The sequence below is a fragment of the Fringilla coelebs genome (genome assembly GCF_963513975.1).
Source record: "Fringilla coelebs genome assembly, chromosome: 1".
Lineage (NCBI taxonomy): Eukaryota > Metazoa > Chordata > Aves > Passeriformes > Fringillidae > Fringilla > Fringilla coelebs.
This window is the reverse complement of record NC_140028.1, coordinates 115,972,403-115,993,824: the sequence shown is the minus strand read 5'-3', so window position 1 is coordinate 115,993,824 and position 21,422 is coordinate 115,972,403. Positions and strand designations below refer to the sequence as shown.

Below are 21,422 nucleotides of genomic sequence, written 5' to 3'. Positions count from 1 at the left end.
GTTAAATAAACATTTGACCCATTCTGTGTACAGTATCTGAATTATTTTTCCTCCACTAGTCCTCTTTATCACTTTCTTTGCCCTAACCTAAATAATTTTCATTCTTATGTGAGTGAGGAAAACTTTTCTCATCAGGAACATGTCCACATTATTGTAATAATTTTTGACTACTTACCAAAGTGACATAATTTTGTTCATTTTATCGTTTGCAACTCAGTTAGAAACCTAGTGGCATAGATAGAGACACAATACTACTGTTTTACAAGACATCTATTGTATCTACTTTTGTTCAGATAAATACCCAGTAACTGCTGATTTGGCAGGAGGATTGGTAAGGGTACTACTATTCACAGTGTTTCTTTTTTTTCCTTCTCCTTTAATCTACAGAATAAAGTATTTTATGTACATTGGAACCAGTTAATGCCCTTTAGACAAATTTGTAAGTTGTTTCATAAAGCAGGAAAGACATTGCAGGGAAATATGTGCCAAAATGCACAGTCAAAAGGCTTTGTAAGTTTTATATGTCACTACAAGTCAATGCTGGAGATCAGTTCTAAAACGATCAATGCTCGAGAGAAATGTTCTTATCTGGAGAAAATACCGCCCATTCCCCCTTTCAGAATTTGTTCAGTTCTCTATCAAAAGTTCTGGCTCTTCATATATACTTTAAACTATAAATAAACACTGCATAGTTCAATGTCCTTGATTTTCTTTTTTTTTTTTTTTTTTTTTTTTTGTTTGTTTTGATTTGAAAAATTATTGCAGTACAATTAATTCCTGTTTGGAGTTCAGTAAGGAGCAAACAGCACGGGAGTGTGGGTGGTCCGTATAGGCCCAGGAGCTGGTCGTAGGAGTGCTGGAGGAAGTGCTGAAGTCTGGAAAAGGGTGGCTGCCGGGGCTGTGCGAAGACTGAAGGGGGAATTCACAGCCACAGCAGCAGCTGCTGCTGCAGCTGCTAGCGGATTTGGTAAGATTCGTGGGGCCATCGGCTTTGAAGGTTCCTTTGAAAATACTAATTTTACCTGTGGGGAAGAAGAGAAAACAAACAAACAGAGACACATCATTTTTTCATATTAGCTACATGAGAGGGAGCTTGATTTAAGATGATATGCGCAGACTCAAGCAAGAGAGGCCTCGAGGTGGCTACTGACTCTATGAGCTACAGACTTGTAACAGGTGATACGACCTCCCCGATGGACAAGGTACAAGGATTTGGTAGGGGAGAGAGTTCCACACTCACAATTTAATACAAGATTAGAAATCAAAGCAAATCCAAAATGGGATTGGGGAATCGGCACCAAAGCAAAGCTGCATGTATCCTACAACAATTAAAGAGGGAAAAATCAGATATCAATAATAGATCTCCATCTGGACAGCTTAATGCAGAGACCAGAGCAGAATGAAAACATATCCTATTCCCTGGTCTTACAAGATACTTTTGTTTTAATCATTAGGATGAGAGTTCTGCTTAAAATTAAGATCTCCATATAGCTCCTCTTCATTTAGTCCTGCTTCTAATAACAAGCAAATAAACCAATCTTATCTTTCATGAGTTATGAAAATCTCATGTTTCACGTTTAGATGGGTGCTGTCCCATATAATTCCGCTTTGTACTCAACTGTTTTCCGCTAAGATCATGTTCATTCTTTCAAGGATTGTGAAAACCTGGCAGATATTTTAAATTAGCATTCTGCCAAACTACGATCTTTCTGTCCCTGTCACTGAGGTTTCTTCTTAAAAAACATTTTAAATCATAACATGATTTTCTTATGGACTACCAAATACAGATCAAAAACCCCCTCATTTAGAGTTTCCTAAAAAAAGGGAAAAACCCCAAACCCTGAACTTTCACCAAGACTGAAAATACTCACAAGAGGTTCAGTAATATTTAAGAAAATTTACATTTGCATACAAAAGACCATCAGAGTAGTCTTTATAGATTTCTGCAGTTTTCAGTGGAATTTCAAATTTCTAATGAGATGCCAAGAACCTGAATACCTTTGCAGTCCAGCTTTTATAACTCTGAGATAGGATCAGAACCTCATTTACCGACAAAGAAAAGCCTGATGGACTTTTGGTGGGTCTGTGTCCTAGCATGACCTGAGGCCTCTTGCAAAGGGCATAAACCTGAATACATGGTATGGAATATACTGAATATATGTACCATGCTGTGGTACATCTCAGTGTAAGCATGGGCACTTTTTACTTACAAGGAAACACAATTTCTCATTCCTGACTTGAAAGGGATTTTCAAGTAATTAACTTGATCAGTATCATTCTGACATTTTCAACTCAACAGAACCCTAGTGAGTGAGTCATCAGAAATTAAGGGCAGGAGTACTCTAGCATGAACCACAACTGAGTTTCATCATTACGCTATCACAATATTCCAAAAGGTCTGTTGGTTCTTTACTGGCCAGATGGATAGAGGATTTTTATTTTTCCCAGCATCTATCAGCAAAACTGCTGGCTTCCAGGCCCTTTAAAGCTCTGGGAGAAACACACAGATCAAACCAAATTCTTTAATTATCTTAACAAAGGATATAATAGATGCTAGATATTAAGTTCTTTATGGTGCCTATTAAAAGGAATGATCTGATCTTCTCCTTGATCAGTGTTATGCTCACTGACCCAAGCTGTCTTCTTCCTTTGCTGAACACATGACTTTTCCCTCCCTTCTCACATTTTTTAATAAATACTTTTTACAGCCTTATTTAGAACAGAAAAAAAGACCCCAAGCCAAAACTAACAAACAAACAAAAATACAAAACAAAACCAAAAAAGCCCACCCAAACACCAAAAAAAAAACCCCACCAAAAAACCAAACGAAACCAAAACAAAAAAAACCAACCTCAAAACAACCATGAGGGAAAAAAGTAACCCTAAGTCCAAAATACTCTTTGGTTTAGAGTTCCCAGTGAAGGATGTTTTTTGTAACAGCTATTTTATTGCAGAAAGTTTGGTCTATCAAATGCTTTATAACCTTTTTTTGCTCCAGTGCCGTATTTTATACATGCTGGACAGTTGTGGCTTGAAGAAATACCAAGCAAGTCCCAACACTACAAGACTTCTTAAACTCTGAAATACCACTGTGGGAATTTTATAAATTTTCTATCTCTGAAGCATGAAAATCTAGAAAAGACAAAGAAGTACAAATGATATTGAAAATATGGTAAAAGCAGGTTTTTGGTCTAGAAAAGCCATGAAAATGTAGCATGTTCTTTTTTAAATTTCTGTAGACAAATTTGGCAATGTCCATACATTTTGTGTAATGAAGAACAAACATCTCATGTGGCTGTTTCTACTAAAAGACTAAGGCTTTCTTGCCATTCTTGGAGGAATCAGGAACTTCTAATTAAATTACTAGATAACTTCTAGTTAGATAGCTTTTCAGTTAACTTATCAACGTGATTCTGATTTCAAGGTAGCTGCAAAACTAGTAATACTTAACATATGCAGTACCTTGCACGTTCATTTCTAAACTCTAATTTACTCACAGATCAACATTAGGAGTAAAGTAATGGAATGGTTCCAATGAAGTAAACTAAGGGACAAATAACTTCAAATATTAATGGGGAGCATCCTGGTTTCAGCTAGAGAGTAAAGAAAAGTAAAGAAAGAGCATTAAATTAAAGGTGAAATTAGTTGGCTTGTTGCTGTGCTGTTCTGCACTTCAAGTGACAATAATTCCTGCAGTATTTATATTTAAAACCTGAAAGACTTCATGGAGAACTGGTGTCTCCTTTCTTATTGAAACTGCAATTCTACTACATATATCTGTTCATTTATTGATACTTTTTTCTTTCCTTCTTAAATCTCTTTTGCCTTTTTGATGCCCTCTAGCCTGACCTGTGTATTGTGAGCAATTGGGATTGAGGGAGAAGGAAAAGGACACTGCTGTTATTTATCTTGAACCTTGGCTGGAGTTCTCAGAAATCACCATTATATAAATTGGTAGAGAGCTGTGCACCACCCCAACAACAATGTAATAGTTGTTTTCATCTCCTGAAAAATAATTTCCTAAAGGAATAACATTCCTGTCAGAAAGGCTTTCCTGATTCCATATTCCTACTTACCCCATTACATATTTTCTATTCCTTTAAGTATAGCTTGCATTGAAGACCTTGATCTTTCTTGTGGATTACTGAGTAACCCTATGGGGCTATTTCCATGTTAGTGAATCTACCAGAATGGTGCACTGCTTTATTCTACAACTGAATCCTGCATGAATATGCCACTCATGAGGACTGCCCCAACAAGGACACAGTTTCTGCTGCCACGAGCTTTAACTAATGTAAAGAGAAATGGGTTCTCACAGGAAAAAAAAAAAAGCAAACTCCATATTGTGCCTGCATCAGAAAAGATGGTCAAGGCATAAGGGGCTAATCCCTACGAGGACAATGAATCAACATCCTCCCTCTGCCAGAACCATTTATAAAGCCCCACAAAGCAGCAGATACAACATTCACAGAATTCAGAGAGTCACTGTGTTGGAAGAGACCTTCAAGGTCATTGAGTCCAACCCACACCCTAACACCTCAACTAAACCATGGCACCGAGTGCCATGGCATCAAGTGCCACATCCACTCTTCTTTTAAACACATCCAGGGATGATGACTCCACCACCTCCCTGGGCAGGCCATTCCAGTACTTTATCTCTCTTTCACTTTTTCCTAATATCCAACCTATATTTTCCTTGATGCAGCTTGAGACTGCGTCCTTGTTCTGTCTGTTGCTGCCTGGTGAAAGAGACCGACCCCCATCTGACTACAACCACCTTTCAGGAATTTGTAGAGAGCGATAAGGTCACCCCTGAGTCTCCTTTTCTCCAGGCTAAACCCCCCCAGCTCCCTCAGCCATTCCTCACAGGGCTGGTGTTCCAAGCCCCTCACCAGCCTCGTTGCCTCCTCTGGACGCGCCCAGGTGTGTTAACGTCCTTCCCAAACTGAGGGGCCAGAACTGGACACAGCACTCAAGGTGTGCCCTCACCAGTGCCAGTGCAGGGGAAGGATGACCTCCCTGCTCCTGCTGGCCACACTGTTCCTGACGCAGGCCAGGGGTCATTGGCCTTCTTGGCCACCAGGGCACACTGCTGGGCACTGTCCAGCCACACCGTCCCCAGCCTATAGTGCTGCAGGGGGTTATTGTGGCCAAAATGCAGGACTCATTCAGGCAGTTCAACTGATGGAGAAGGCAAAAGTCACACGTTTCACTATGCCACCCACAATATAAGCTGCTTCCTAACTAGTGGCAGTATCCTAGAGGGTTTTTTATTAAAAAAAAACAAAACACACAAAAAAAACCCCAAAACAGCTTTTGGAGCTAATAAGAATTGTGTTTCAGATAGTTTATCTTGGCAGTTGAAATGTGACCAGAACCACTCTGAAACAGTTGAATGAGAGACAGGTTTTTTTAATTGCTTCACTTGTTATCACAATGATTCTCTAAATAAGGATAGAATGAATGGTTTATATTTTATAGAGTTTTATTTAGTTATTTCATCACTATTGTCCTTGGTGAAAAGTGGAAAAATCCTGTTTGACATCTGGAGGTTTTTTCCATCTCTTGCTCTCTAGTGACCTTTGTAACAAGCTTATTTTCTGAGGTTATTCAGAGTAGCTACAAAAGCAAGGGTCCATAGGTTGTAGTAAACACGCCTTAAAGTATATTAAAAAAATCCCTTGTGGGCTTCCAGTGGCTCCTTCATGTACTTGATACGCCAATGGCTTACACTATTACTCTACTTCTAAACATTTTCCCACTTAGGTTTTCTAAAAATCCTACTCATCAGGATTAAAATAAAAGTCAAATAAAAAAAGAGTGATTGGCTTACCCCCAGCGGATGTGTTCCCTTTTGGAGTTTGTTGTAAGGGCTGTATTTAGGTTTTGGTGGCTTCCCAGCAGCTCTGTCTTTGTGCCTTCTACTGCTTATGTGCTGTTAAAATATATTAAGGAGGGAAGGGGGGGAGAGAAAACAAAGGGTGATAGTTGAGAGTTCCACAACAGATCACGTCAGATTCTGCTTTACACAAGATTACTGCTCCAATATGAAAGGCTTTTGCTCTACAGCAGCATTACTTCGACTAATTCAATAATGAAAAGGAATAGGCTCTTTTGAAGTTTGAAGGATCCTTTGTGCACCACATATTGGTGCTGTGATTTTCATCAGTCTTAAGTCCAGCTCTAGTTCCACTACAGTTAAATATTTTCCCACCTTTTCTAACTTCAGCAGGACTTGAGTCAGGTTAAAGCCTTTGAAAAACTCCTCCCTAACTCATCACCCATCAAATTCAACACACGGCTGATAGAAAGTTTTTAAGGAATATTAGGTAGCAAAGCATCCCCTATTTGGGGAAGAATATAAGGTCAGAAAATTTTTTGAATCCCTAAGCTGCCTGGAGATCCTTCTGAGATGGTTACATACCAAACTAATAGACATTTTAAAAAAATGCATGGAATCCATTATCTTCTTCATAAATTCTATGAGACTTTTAAAGTATCTTTCTACACAGATTATCTTGCAGTATTAGAAGTAAGGGACTTTTTTCAGAATTATTTTTTTACTTTGATTTTCATTTTCAAGAGAATTATCACAATAAAAATACATAGAACTGGACTTTTCTTCTCTGAGACTAGAAGAATGTGTATTGTTATTGTCCTTTATTGAATTAGTCTTCATCCTTGTAAAGTTCCTTTACAAGTATTTAATTCCAATAGGCATATGGAATTAAACTAAGTGTTTTTCAGAAAGCTTTGATCATCTGAAGAATGACTGAACATAACTTAGAGTAATTGCAATTTAGAGGTCACACTTCTCAGTTAGAGTGAAACATTGATAAAAATATTAGAAATCATCTCCATCCCACATTTTTAAGTGGGTTACTTAGTATTCCATGAAAGCACTGGTTACATCCACCTTCACATCTTTGTCAAGGCAAATATCATGTACATGAAATGGCAGAGTTTATTAGCTCAGGACAATTCTAGCAGTCTAAAGACAGTTGTAACACGTTACACTTTCTATAACTCTTTACCAATGGTGTATAATTGAGAGCTTTTGAGACAACATATTCCATGCAAGAGAAAATCATAATCAAAACAAAACATACAGCATGGCAGACAAGTACAGCAGACAAAACTGTGAGTTCCATTTGGACACAAATTGTTATATGGACGTGTGCTGACTGTGTTGGTACTTTACCACCAAGCAAACAAAGAACAGCCAAAGAGTGTACCTGTTTCAGTTGTGTCTCGGAGTTTACGTGTACATCACATATTTCACAGTGAAATGTTTTGTTCTGAAGGCCTGTGTTTCCTTTATTCACAGGTCCTTTGCCTTTTACGCCTGCCCGGGGAAAGGCTTTTATGGTTCCACTTCCATTCCGAGCTTCCAGCATAGTTTTGTGCTTAGTCCCTGGAGACAACAGAAATGGGAAACAGAAAGAACTTTGGCAATTGGGTTGCATTCATTTTATTTTTTTTTAAATAAAATCATATGGGCCTCAGCTTGGTGCCATGTGCTATCCTTGGAATAGGGCTGTCTTGGTCTGTATCAGAGTTATGCTAATGTAACAGTATTTCACACCTGATATTTATTTACTAAATTACATACCTATAGGTAATGCACTAGAACGAAGCAGCCAGACCAGAAGGTAGCAGCACAATCAGGTATCCTGATGTGAAGTTAAATGTGTGTGACTTTTTTCATTAACTCCTGCTGCTAATAAGACCTGAATTGTAGTTGCAAAAGAAAAGTAATTTAGCTATTAAAGATGTAGTTGGCTGTGATTTGTAGTCCTCCTGAAGAGATTGATAAACAGTATGTCTAGGTAGCTTACAATTAAATCTGTAATTAACTAATTACTCTCCAAACCAGAAAGGGGCAGAGGTTCCTGGAAGCACCCTATGGATCATTAATGTCGTGGACAGAAACCAAAACAAGTGAGAAACATATATGAGAGAAAAACACAATGGCCTTTCTTTTTTTCTTTTTTAATTGTAAATAAAGGTTGCATAGAGAACTCTGGTGTTCTGTTGCTGGACCTTTATTCAGACTGAACAGTTTCTTACACTGTTGACTCCCACACAGGTAGTCTGAGACGATAATGGACTAACTACTGCATACAGAACCACCACTCCAGTGCTAATTGCTGCATGCATCCACAGAGACTTGTAAAAAAAATGTGTGTGTGAGCACACACACAGTTTATCAGCACAGCAGCAAAAACTTGGAAGGTTGTGTTTAAATATTCAGAATGGTGTTTTGGCTCTCAGCCTGATCAGAATATTTAGAGTCTGTATGAAGTTAAATAGTTTAAAAGGATACAGCTTGAAGTTGAACTTTCACCAGTTGAAGATCTGGCAGATAGTAAACAGCATTCAAAACTGGTGGAATTTTATTTCTCATGAATGCCAAGTAGTCATAATTTCCATTCTAATTTGAGTTCTATATATACGCCAAAGTTATTTCTTTTTAAAGTGCATCATAAAACTTTTGGCCATTTTGCTCTAGGTATTTTATCACTGTCTCTAAATTTCAAACCTAAGGTTCTCTTTTTGTCTCTGAATTCTACTTACCCATGATAAGAGGTAGCCCCTAACATCCAAGATCAGGAACTTTCTGTAAGATGGCTATAGGTGGTCACTGCCACCATATCAAATCCCTAGATCTTTTAACCCCACCCACCACTGAGCCAATCAATAACATGCTTAAATTAGTGACTGTGAATGGTGGCTGTTTACTACCAGAATTACTGATGGTATGAGCTCTAATGACAAGTTAAAGTCCAGAATCTAAGAAAGATGAAGGCAGGTAATTATGCATTCAACTCGTGCAGCAGCTGCTATCAGTTGATGAAAACAAAGGGAAAATATACATAATTTTAACAAGTTATTTATTAATAGACAATATGGAGCTAAGAACTCTAACTCCCATCATTGAACTCTGACTGACTGATGCTCCCTCTTTCAGACTTAATTTGTTAAATTTCAAACAAAGCTGATCACCTTCATTCTCAGTTTGCTAGTTGGCACAACCAAACTATGCAAACTCTGAACACCAAAGGTAATGGAGTAGAGCTGTCATTTAGCTCAATAAGGTTTTGAAGCTGCAAAGGCTAAAGTGTAAGAAAATCTGCAACCTGCAATAAATTCCTTTCTTTCTCTTTTTTGAAAGGCTCTTTGCCTGTCATTTTTATACTTTAATAGTTAATGAATTCCATGTAATTGCCAGTTTTCTGCCACCTCTTTGTCCCCTGCTGCAAGAGATCTAATCTATTCAGGGGAAGATAATTGCAGCGCTCTTGAGACAGAAGGAAAAAAAAAAAGGAAGCAAGCAAGCACTGCTCCATCTCACCACTGTTGTGCGCCTCCAGCTGTGAGGCAGAGTTGACAGCGACTTTGCATAGTGAACAGTACAGCAGTCTTTTTGCTTTTTCTTCCTCAGTCTCAACGGAAGGGCAAGTGCTGCTGCTCGTGGCTGTTGTGGGGATTTTCTCCACTTTAGAGGTGATCTCAGTTGTCATAACACTGCTCTTCCGGATTTCCACGGTTGTCGTCGTTGATATTGCTGGTGTCCCTGTGTTAGCGTCTGTGGGCAAAGAGAGGAGATGGAAAGAAATAAAAACAAACAGAAAAAAATCGTGTGACCTTCGGTGTTGGCTTGCTGATGTCCCAATGCTGTGATGACACAGAGAGACAGATTGTTCTGGTGATGGTTTGACTAATGGTAATGAACTAAACCTGACCCTTTTCTTTGTATTTCGTGTGGTTACAAAATCCAGTACTCCCTTGTATTAGAAAACCATGTGTTGTCTCTTGCAGTCTGCTCACACAGAACTCATAAACTGAACAAAAAGGTCATTAAGAATGTACTGTACAACAGAAGAAAAGTGCAATAAAAGAGGTCATGAAAATGACCAGCACGACAGGCAGTTTAAATTTATACACACAACTTCAGATGCAAAAACAGCCATAGTAACACATAATACTTATGCTGATTGGGTAGCCAAGCTAAAGTTTTAACATCTTGTACTAATAAAACTAAAATGATTAAATTGGCCTTTATAACTGGTAAAAAAAAAAGAAGAAATTGATACGTCACTTGATTTTTCCCAATACCAACACTAAAAGAATGAAGGTAATTATAAATACACAGTACACATTGTTATCCATTATTACATAATGGTGATACATACTTATAGTAACTAAATATATATATAACGTTCCCTATCTGAGACCTAAACAAACACTAATAAGATTTTCATTCTGCCTATCAGTTGGAAAGACTACAAGCAAGACATATACCTAAATCTGGAAATTTATTTCTTGAAGCTAAGAACTTGTGCTTTTCCCGTAGTTATCAAATGGAAGAGAGAGAAAATACACCATGATATTTTAGTTTGAATCATTGATACATGATGTTCGGATATGGCAGTATCATGTGGTTGTTAAGTACTTAGCAGGGTGGAGGACAGCAAAATGCAGCAGTGGACGTGGTGAAAAAGATGGTGGGTAGGGGACATGAGAAGGAGACAAAGGACAGGAGCTGTTCTGCCTTTGAATTATTGTATTTTATCATATTAAAAAAAAAATTTTAAAAAATAATCTTAGTTACTTTGCTGAAATATGCCTGGATTTGGGTACTTTCCAGCATGGCTCACTTTGGTTTCATACATTACTAGGTGCTAGTGATACTCTACCTGTACTCTGCTTTATTTACTGCCTCCCATCAGAATGGACAAAATAGCAATTCTTTCACTTAGAGAGCTAAGTGCGTGCTCTGATGCAGAAGGGACACAACTAGCTGATACCACAGTGGTGTTCTCCATTAACTTTGTTAATGGAGAACATTCCTAATAGCTTACCAGGCAATATCAATTTGGAAGTGGGGCAAACACACTGAGAAACCTGATTCAAAACAATTTTAATGCATTGAAGAAACAGATCAGAAAATTAGATGCTTTTCAGTAAAGACAATTGCAGGAATCCCCACTCAGTAGGTTTAATCTGATCTATTAAAACAGAATGATGAACAGCAACCCCAGTACTGCATTTGGGGAAGTTTTATTGTATATTTAATTTTGATTGTTTTCTTTGTTTACAGGCTTGGTTTTCAGAAAAATCTTTCAGTACAGACATGATGAACACAGATCTCTTCTATCATTGTGCTATAAAAGAGGTCCCCACCACACTGAAACTGCAAAGCAAAAGATTTAGGAGCTATTTTTTCCTCCTCTGATCACCTCTGAAGGCCCTGTGTCCAGCCTGGGGACAGCAATGTCAAAAAAATCCCCCAAATTTACTTGCTTTGCTATTAATTCAGAAGCAATACAAATGCAAAGCAATAAGAGAGGATTTGTGATGGAGGGAGCCAAAATAAAATAGAAGTTTAGAAAACATGAACTGTGAATATAGAAGAAAAAGGGTAAGCACTGACAATGATTTCACATCTGTAGAAGGTAGCTAAAAATAAGAGAATATACTCTTCTCCCTCATCCCTCCTAGTAGAACAAGGACTGTTGGATTACATCAAGAGAGACTTGGATTAAATGTAAGGAAATTTTTTCTAATATTGAAGTTTATGAAGCTTGGGAATAACTTACCTACACAGATCCAGAAATATTTCCTACTGGGGGACTTAAAGCTGGCTGAACAAATATCTACACAAATATGACTCCCTTTCAGTCAACGGGAATGCCAGCCCTTAAGCTTTATTAAATTCTATACATTGTGTATTTTGTCATGTTCCTACATACTCTCCCTGAGGGTTTTTAAAAACTAACATTCATAAATCCAAGAAAGCAGTTTTTCATGGGAATATTCTAGGTATTGACAGACATTAAAACATGTAGCAAAAGATAAAGTCCCACTCAAAGTCAAATCACAGTTTGGTTTTCTTTTCCCTGAAAGAATGCCTGAAAGTTGTCATATTTTGAAGGTACTGGGGATGTCAAATATCAGTGCAGAAGGAATGAGGTTACCTTGCTGAATAGTCTCTTCTTATTTATTATTTTTTTTAAATAAGGTTTTAAAAGAAAAGAAAAATGAAATATTAAGCATTTTGTTGGGAAACTGATGAAAAAATAAAACCCTTGAAGATCTGTCCACAAAACTGTAGAGCTCCTTTCCCATTCCAGAGAATCCATTGAAGGTTTGCTTTCCTTCAGTCAAAAACTGCTGCAGTGAATTATTTTCCTCAAAAGCCCAATCCAGATCCAAACCCCACTGCTTTATAAGCATTAACACTGCTTTAAAAACATCAGTTTCTGCATCCTGGTACTACTCTACAGTAGTAGGCTTAGCCAAAGTACTCTCTTGGTGACGTGGAAGGCAAGGGGCAGATGGCCCAGGCAGAAGAAAGGGGCATTAACATTCTCTCAGGATTGATAGCAAAGTTGGTGCTCATTCTAATCTTGCAGGAAATTACAAATGTACATCAATCACCACTGCCAGCTTTGCAGTGTAAGGGTCAGTATTTAGCCCTAAGCAAAATATAGATGATAATTTCTTTACTTTCCTCAGGAAAACCCTAAGGCAATGAATGAAATAAAACAATAAAAGTTGAAATAACAGCAGATTTTATTCTGCCTCAAGTATCTGACCTTCTGTATCTATGATGATCTAATATTTCACTATGTAATTATTTAAAAGCTAGAAGAAAATACAATCAATTATGCTAGCTGTTTTGAATATTTTGAGGGTATTTTGAGATGCACAAATGAAAGCAGCATAGTATATAAAAAATTTAAAATGGTAAAGGTCATCAGGAAAACAAATCAAAGTTCAGTGCATTTATTCTGCATTTTAAGAGGTGCCCTATGTGAATACACTTGATATTCTACTAATGCAAATACATTAATGACATTAAAACATAAATAGAAAGCCATTGAAGTTCACCATGGAAAAGCCACGACACATTTAAGATGCAAAGCTGCTCATTCCCATACAAACTTTAGAATTTTCAGCAGAGATTAAGGATAAAACATTCTAAAAGCTGTCAAGTAAGCTTACAAAGAGGCAGTTCAATTCCTTTTCTCACAAGAACTTCTATCCTAACCAGCATGGTTCCCTTTGAATATTTTACAGTGTTGCTGCCTGTCTGGAGTTCAGTGCCCTAAATACAAGGTACAGCATTAAAGGTATAAGGGATTAAAAACCAAACAAACAAGGAAAAACAACACCAAAAAGAAGTAGGAAGGCATTTGAGTTCATGCCTTGTAGACTGAATCAGCATTTCTTAACACTATATTATGACAGTGCTTTAAGAGCTATTTCAATTATGAATGTTCTAAAATTGAGCTGGAAATTCGGCCACAGACAAATGGAAGATTTGTTTCTGGTGACGCAGGCTTGCAGCACTGTGCTATTTTCATACCAGTGGCCCACAGCAAATATTCATTATTGCAACTGTCACTGCTTGGCTTTGGTATAGAAGTTGATTGCTGATATTGTATGGAACTGGACTCCAGCAGCAAAAAAAAAAAAAAAAAGGGAACACTTCAGGATTCAAAAGAATCCATTTGTGAATGGTCTTAATATAGCAACAGAATAAAAACTAAAAATAAAAAATATTACATTACAATCTAATCTTAGTGACTGGCAAAATCAAAGGTCTGTTTTAACAAGAGACAAAGACAGATGAAAAAATATTCTGTGAGAACTGACTTTGAGCACCACAGGTACCAGGGTTCAAATGGAAAACTGAACTGTGATTAAGTTCTCCTAAGTAAGCAGGATTAATTTCATATCCCAGCTACAAGACTCATGAATTTTCTTTAGTCGGAAGAAACAGAAAATTACAACTCAGGTTTTTCTTCTGAGTATGTGAAAGTTTCACTCATCAGTTCCCGCCACTAAGCCTAAGAATTTCTTATCCTGAAGCTATAAATAGACCCAGAGAGAGAAGTGTAGTCTGACTTCAAACAAATCACAAATATTTATGAGCATGTTTTTTCTTCCACAATCTCAAGTGGCACACATTTAAAAATATCTGATTTAGCACATACCCATGCATTCTGGTCTCATTTAAATCAAACTTCGCCTTTGACATAAAAGGATTGAGGATTTGGCCCATAACACCATTCAGAGAAAAAAAATAAACAACAAAACAACCCAAAAAAAACCCAACAACTGCACCTCTGCAGAATGTAGAAAACACATTCTTTCTCATAACAAACAGAACTTGATATGAAATATTTCACTATATGAGACCACTTAGTATTGCAGAAGCATCATCAGCTGTCTGTACAGCTTATAACAAACCCGTGTCAATGCTCCCATACAGGCCCTTGATACTGGCACATTCAAGGCTGGGACTGGGGCTCAGGATGTTATTTTCCTGACTACTAAGAACTGTGTCCTCAGTTTCCTTGGGCTGCTTCGACAATTCCATTTTCCACTACTTCTGTGGTAATTACGTTTGAAGATAATTTCTTTAGAATCTATTTATAGAATGGTGGAGTACACCAAAACCAAAGTACCACCTCCAAAAAAATTATGGCTGACAGATATTTTTGCGCTTAGCTGATTTTCTGTTCTCATATGCTGAAACATAAGCATGTGTGCCAGCACATCGACTGGCTCCAGCACTTAAACAAAACACTGTGAGGAACTTTGACTCAAATGTATCAATTTCTTAACCTTTACATGCAGAACACAAACTTGCATATTTCCTGGTCGGTGGATATCTGGCCCTCTACAATATTTTGTACGAAAAATTATTTTGGTATCATATCATCAAAAATCCAGTCATTAGACTTATTTTTACATTCAAAACCTGGATTCAATCTATTTATCATAGACATATCCTTCCCAGAATAGATACATTTACTTGGAGAGATATAAGTACTTAGAACTTAGAACTTAGAAGGACCCATATAAATTTTCTAAAAGAAAAATTATTATATCATGATTTAGAGACATAAGTAGCAAACATCACAGGGGTTTTTGGCATAAAAGACCTAAATATCTGATTGAAAACTGTGCAATTCATCACTTTGTGGTCACCTTCAATGGCACAATATGAAACACTAGAAACCATGGTGTTCACCTGACCTTCTACAGGATGGATGCTAATTACTATGCCATAATGAAAGGGTCAAGAGCTCTGAACTAATAAACAAAGCTGAATATGACAAACCAGGAACAGTATTTGAAAATTTTTGATGAGCTGTCTTTTTTGAACTTTTTTTTTTTAAGTCTGTTTTTTAAACAGCTCTTTAACTGTTTTGTCTCCCTTTCCTTGTAACTATCCTGGCTTGTCAGTACTTTCTTGGTCAAGTTCCTTGTTAACTTTCTTTGTCTAGGTGTCTATCAAAATTATATTTAATATCCAGAAAGTGAGTCTGAACATGTCTAAGGTATTGCCCAAGCTTTTGCCCAAATGTACCAAACAAGCATTACTGAGAAACTGAAGGACTACAAAGTTTCCCAGAATGAGCATGAAAGACAAATACCAGGAATTTTCTTGGATTGTAAGTGGAGAAGCAATGACCTCAGTATTTTGAGCAGCCCTGCTTTTTAACACTTAAATAAATCATATTATACAGAGTGTTCATCACTCAGAAACAAGATGAGGAAACAACTGGATACACAACAAGTGACTTCATTTTACTGCTGCCTCTACTCCATGCTTCCCATCAAGATGCCTTGGCAGAGATTTGATGGCAGAGAGACAGAAAACAGGATGTTTGGTGACAAAAGGTGTCTACAGAGAGAGTGATGATGAAAAGTAGGAAACTTCATATATTTGATCTTTGGATATTTTCCTCTGGTTAAATTCATTTCTGTCAAGTCATCAGATGACCTTCTTCATTAATTAGGAGTACAAAATTTTCTAATGAAAATTCTACCTAATTTTTTCTAGCAGTTCTCTTGGTTTACAGCACAGTTCCTGTTGAGGTTAATTGAGCTGGCAGCAACAGTAACAGCTGGGGTAAAAGGCTCATGGAAAGTGAGGGAGTTAGATAGGAAAATGTCACGCCATGTCTGAGTTTTAGGCTGTTAGGCGAATGTAGCTGAGAAAAATATGACTGGAAGGTAAGGAAATGATGAAGAGAAACCATTTATTTTTCAGGTCATTTAAGGGACAGTTGGTGATGACTGAGTTTGGACACTGAGCTGTCCTTATGATTGTATAGATTTTTCCTCAGCCAGGCAGAAGATCACCTTTCACCAGCTGTGAGTGAAAGGGTCCCCATGCAAGGAACTGCTGGTTGAAATTACTCTCAAAGTTTAATTAATGGGTACTCTGTAGTGAAAATTTGATTTGAAATTAGGATGAAGTGTTTGCTTAAGAAGTGGAGTTCACACTCAAATTCAAAGAGGATTTTTGCATGCTTGAGACTATGCTGACAAACTACCACCAGTTTTACATCTGCATGCACCTCAGTATTCATTTCCCAACTCTTAAGTAAAAGTAAACATAATAAAAAATATACTCGCAGCTATTCGTAGTACATGAGTAGAAACTCAGCATCAGTTGAGTTTATTATCAGTAAAAAACAAAGAACTGAAAAAACTGGAAAAGCTAAAAACCCAACAAGGAAAAAGGTCTTGCAAGACATCCTGCAGTAAAATGAATTTGCCTTGAATGTCTCTTTCTGGAGGCCAACATGTGCACAGCAGTCCCCATCTGTATTATCATCTTCTCTGTTCCTCCAAAGCAGGTCAGCTGCACATGAACTGCCTCTGTTGCTCCTTGGCTTGTACTGAATGCCAGACTGCCCAGGGATATCTGGGTGATTCAGCTTCATCCAGAAGTCATCCAGAGACAGCTATAGCAGTGGAATGGGATGATTGCATTCCTGTCTCCAGGAACATCCTTGGCACCGTGTGAATCACTAGCACAGAAAGAAGTCCAAAATAATGTTTAAAAATAGGGCCTGCATCAGTGCCAAGGTCCAGGTGGCATGGAGTTATATCCAGTCAGTACTGGAGACAGTATTTCCCCAAGGAGAATTCAGGGAGCATCTTTCCTCTGTGTCACTAACAGCAACGGCTTCAAAGTATTACCTTACTACCTGAAAACTCATTAGAGCTTTAAGTCACACCATGTACCCAGGGGAAGATATTGGTCTTACCAAGGTCAGTAAGTAACTATGATTTAGCTTCTGACTGCTGCTCCTGCTGCCCCACACACCTACCATGCAGACAGGGGGAAGGAAGCAGCAGGCAAGCTGTCCTCTTTAACTTTGCACTGTCGACTGTAGTGATGGAAGTGAGCATTGAAAGGGCCTCTCCTAAACTCCCCTTCTCTTTGACAGAGACAGAGGAGGCACAGTCTAGGATATACACTGCTGGAAACTGAGAAGTATTTTTCACAAAATAAGTAGGTTGGCGAAGCCTACTTAAAACTTGATATCAAAAGCAATTTACAGTGGAATCTCTCCCCAGCAATCTGCCACCAAAAACAAAGAAGCATGAAGTATTAATCACCAGCAGAAGAAGAGAAAATACATTGCTTTCATTAATCAAATGGAACAAGGAAAGAATAAGTGAACTGCACTGCAGATTGCAAAGGATTGGTCTCCATTTTAAGCAGGTAGTTGAGATTTGTTTTGCATTTTAAGCAAGTTGAATGTCCTCTTTAAAAGCTCCGTCTAAACGTTGTTTCAAAGCAGATTTATAGTCAAAGAATCCCTAAAAGTAAATTAAAACAACTGGACTATAACTCAGAATTTCTAAAAGGTCTGACTTCTGACTGCTCTTGTAAGTGTAATACCTCATGGCATTCCCCTGTCTTGAATCCAGGAATAATTAAAGCTATTCCCTTTACAGCAGCTTACTTCCTTTACTGGAAAGCAATGAACTAGTAAATCTGATTTTGGCAATAACTGAGGTTGTGTCTAACACAGGAATTGTCCCTTGCGGTACCAGCATCACAATTATATAACTTTTCTCAGTGGAGAGAAGGCAGGGAGAGCAGTGAGGAGACATTCTTCCAGACATCTGTCCTGTAGTGCATTGTAAGTGGAGCCTGTAGGGCATGTGTTCCAGGGACTGATCAGCAATGACTTTCGCTACAAAACACCTGCTCTTCCTTAAGTAGCTGGATACCAAATGCCCACATTTGGAAGAACAGATTTCACAAAGAATTGAGGAGAACAGTAAAGGAGATGGTAGTATTATTACCATTCCTTAATCTTTGGAGAAATTAATTGTTTTGATTTTCCTGGTATCCCATTAAGATTTTTATTAGTCTTCTTCAGTCCAATGTTTTTACAAGGAATTCTTCCCTTCACTGATCACACATGGTTGATAATATATTTTGTAAATTGACAAGAGCACTCTTGCTATAAGAGTAGCATCCAGTTGAGTGCCAGGGAAAAGAAACCTTTTGCAATTTTCAGTGTCTCTGGAAGGATCTTTTATTATTCACAGCTGCAGTTAATATGACCATCTATTTAACTTGTTCTTACACCTCCACCAGGGTCCATATTCTAAAATAAATTTTTTTACTACTGCCTGCATGCCCTCTGTTCCTTCCCCTCTCCCACCCACCACAGGTTGCTTCAGGGCTAGGACTGAAACAGAGAGTTTATGAAATGCCCTGTGTCATCATTGCAGTTAAAAACACTGAATGATGTTTACAGAGGGTTTCACAGACAGTACAGACCACAATTTCTAAATAACTCGTTGTCACCACAGTTCTTGGTATAATTTACAGGTTTTGGGTTGCTTTTTCTTACTTTTTAATAAAACAATTATTTTATGCAACACAAGCCATCGATGTTGGCTCTCATGTGTCAGTCTTTGCCTCCGGGCAGACGGCTACCAACTGAACTATTAGTCTAATTACATTAGCTGGCAGAAGAAACATACTTGGTAAACCACAGTAAGGCTGGATAAATGGTCCTGGGATAAGGCAAAGACCAACAGAAACCTGTCTACTTTAACAATTTAATGAGTTCCCTTTCCTCAAATGTTGTCTTTGTCAGAAGGGACTGAATCAACCCTTTTTGTCTCTTCCAATAGTTCTCCCTGACACCATCCATACTTATCCTGAAGAGAGGTTATTAGTGCTTTGCTGTTTGGGGTATTTATCTAGTCAATGTGATAATTTTATCAGGCACATTCTCCACAGAAGAAAAATGCAAGAAGTGATGTTTTCCTAGCCCAAAGCTGTTCTCATGAATTATATAAAGCCTTCTGCATACAATAGTAAAAATCAAAAAGTATTTCCTTGTGGCATTCATAGCTATCACTTCTACTTTCAAAGCTTATAGAATCAAAGGTATTATTTGATTTAACCAATTACACTCAAAACAATGATGGCTTTGTACTTTAGGACACAAAGCTAGCAGAATAGGCTTTAAAGGAAATGACTGCTCTTAGTTTGCAGTGACAGTAAAAGAGAGTAACTCCATATTAATGGATATAAGTATCAAAATGGCAGCACATGACTAGCTATAGCAAATATTTGAAGGTTCTAGATGAGAGGTATCTAATTCTTGCTCTGCTTTGACCTTTTCTTATATATCCTCTTGTAAGGCTGACATTAAATGCCTATGTTTTCTGGAAAACTATACGAATTAATACTTATAATGATGTAGTTAATTTTTCAGAAGGTTTGGTCCAATACTTGCAAAGACAGTTGTTCTGTTGTGTTGAGTGAAGGTAACTACCTGGTAAAAGTGTGGTTCTTAGGCAAGTAGTCATAGGAAAGTGAGAGCTCCAATCTCTTCAGAACAAATATCATGGAGGGATATTTGAAGAAAACAATCTTAAGCAACAGGAGCAGGACTGATAATAACTGCAAACTCTGTTAGTTCTGTTAATTTTTTTTCCCCAAGCAGGAAAGAGTATTAATGACCCTAATTACAGCTTTGATTAATTTCTTTGGTATACCCAAATTGTCATTCTCTTCATGTGCCACATTTTTATTTGTATGCAGTTCTTTCCCTAACAACATAACACTGTAGTAACAAAAAAGGTTTCAGCTTCCCTTCTAAACATGGCTGTAAATACTACACCACTTACAAGATCATACCCCAGCTTCCTCTGTTAAATTTTTTTCCATGATAGTTATTCAAACAACACTAGATCTGACATCATTCAGATCCAGCATTATCTGTTAGAAAAGAGAAAAAAAGAAAATAGAAGCTCTTATCAGGGTAATATACTATTGTGTTCCTTATTTTTCATTGTCATATCTCTCTCCCATGTACACTATAATGGAGAAAAATGTATGAATAAGAGTCCATGAAAGCACTAATACAAGCCCAAATATTTGAAAATTGCCCTCATTTGTAGCTATTTATGAATAACTGTATGTATTTTTCATATTCATGTTTACACAGTGTCTAGGTGAATAGGTGCAATCTGCCTGCCTCAAAAAGCTTTAGACATATAAATATTTGTTAATGAGCATGTAAATTTGAAGGATTACACAACTGCAGCAACCATCACTCCACAGCCACACCTTCACTCAGTTTAGCATTGTAACTTTTCTTTAAAACCCACTTTTCCCTAATAAAAAATAGTATTTTTAGCATTTCCATTATGACATCAGGTCTTATGTCAAGAAATCTAGCTCAAAGCCCTACTGAAGAGCAGAATACACAGAAAACGGGGAAAAATACTAGCAACCGGATAATACAATTAAAAACAAACCTAGAATAATTCTGTGTAAGGTCAGAGGGATTACCAGAGGGATGGTGGTTTTTTTATGATGTAGAGTGCATTTTACCACTCTTTGCTCACTCTTACTTAGTATGTAGTAAATAAAAAAGAAATGCAATAAATTTTTCAAATTTTTCAGAGGAAACCAGCAGCACTTGAAACAAAAAAGGGATTTGGATGAAAAATACGGAATTAAGGGTTTCTTTTTTTGTAGTAGCTTTCAAAAACCTTGGTTAAAAGTTGCAGTATGGCTGCATTTGTAGAATAACAGCAGCTGGAACAACAAACTTCTGAACATCCTTCAGCTTCTGCAATATCCAATAAGGACTTTTAAGCATCTCTTTAGCACTGATACAATATATTAGGTATGTTCTTGAGCTCTTGCTACCATTCCATACAGACAAAATTACAAATAGATTTTCTTAGGATCCCTTTGCATCACACAGCATTTTTAAAACCTTAGCAGACGTTATGCAAGGTAAAAGCACTGCTTTTCTGAAGCAAAAATTCAGATATGCCAGTCTCTGAAATTTCAATACACGCTATAAAAATGGAGGTTTCAACCTTTGGGACAATTCCAGTGTTTTAATTTATAAAAGAATTTGGCCATCACTTGCACAAGCTTCCTTACATAATGCTTGTGCATTAGTCATTTGGCAGGCAGGTAGGGAGCTTACTTCAGAAAACCTGAATAATTTGTGATCTTGTAAGCCAATTGATTACACTGGCAATTGACCTACAGCCTTACGAGATACAGGTATACAGACTTAGAAATTTTTTTTTTTTGGGTAAGTGGGAGA

General features: G+C 37.5%; 1 protein-coding gene across 1 annotated transcript in view; it reads right to left on the bottom strand.

Annotated features, from left to right (window-relative positions):
• Positions 1-207: 207 nt before the first annotated feature.
• The window catches only part of ZNF385D (zinc finger protein 385D), a gene marked incomplete at its 5' end in the record, with an annotated part of 408,829 nt that continues 387,614 nt past the window's right edge, over positions 208-21,422 (bottom strand). Inside the window, 4 exons of the mRNA XM_084222785.1 lie at positions 208-1,022; positions 5,834-5,935; positions 7,236-7,414; positions 9,356-9,589. Coding sequence (XP_084078911.1) covers positions 789-1,022; positions 5,834-5,935; positions 7,236-7,414; positions 9,356-9,589 — 749 coding nt within the window. The 3' untranslated portion in view covers positions 208-788. The remainder of the gene's footprint in view (positions 1,023-5,833; positions 5,936-7,235; positions 7,415-9,355; positions 9,590-21,422) is intronic.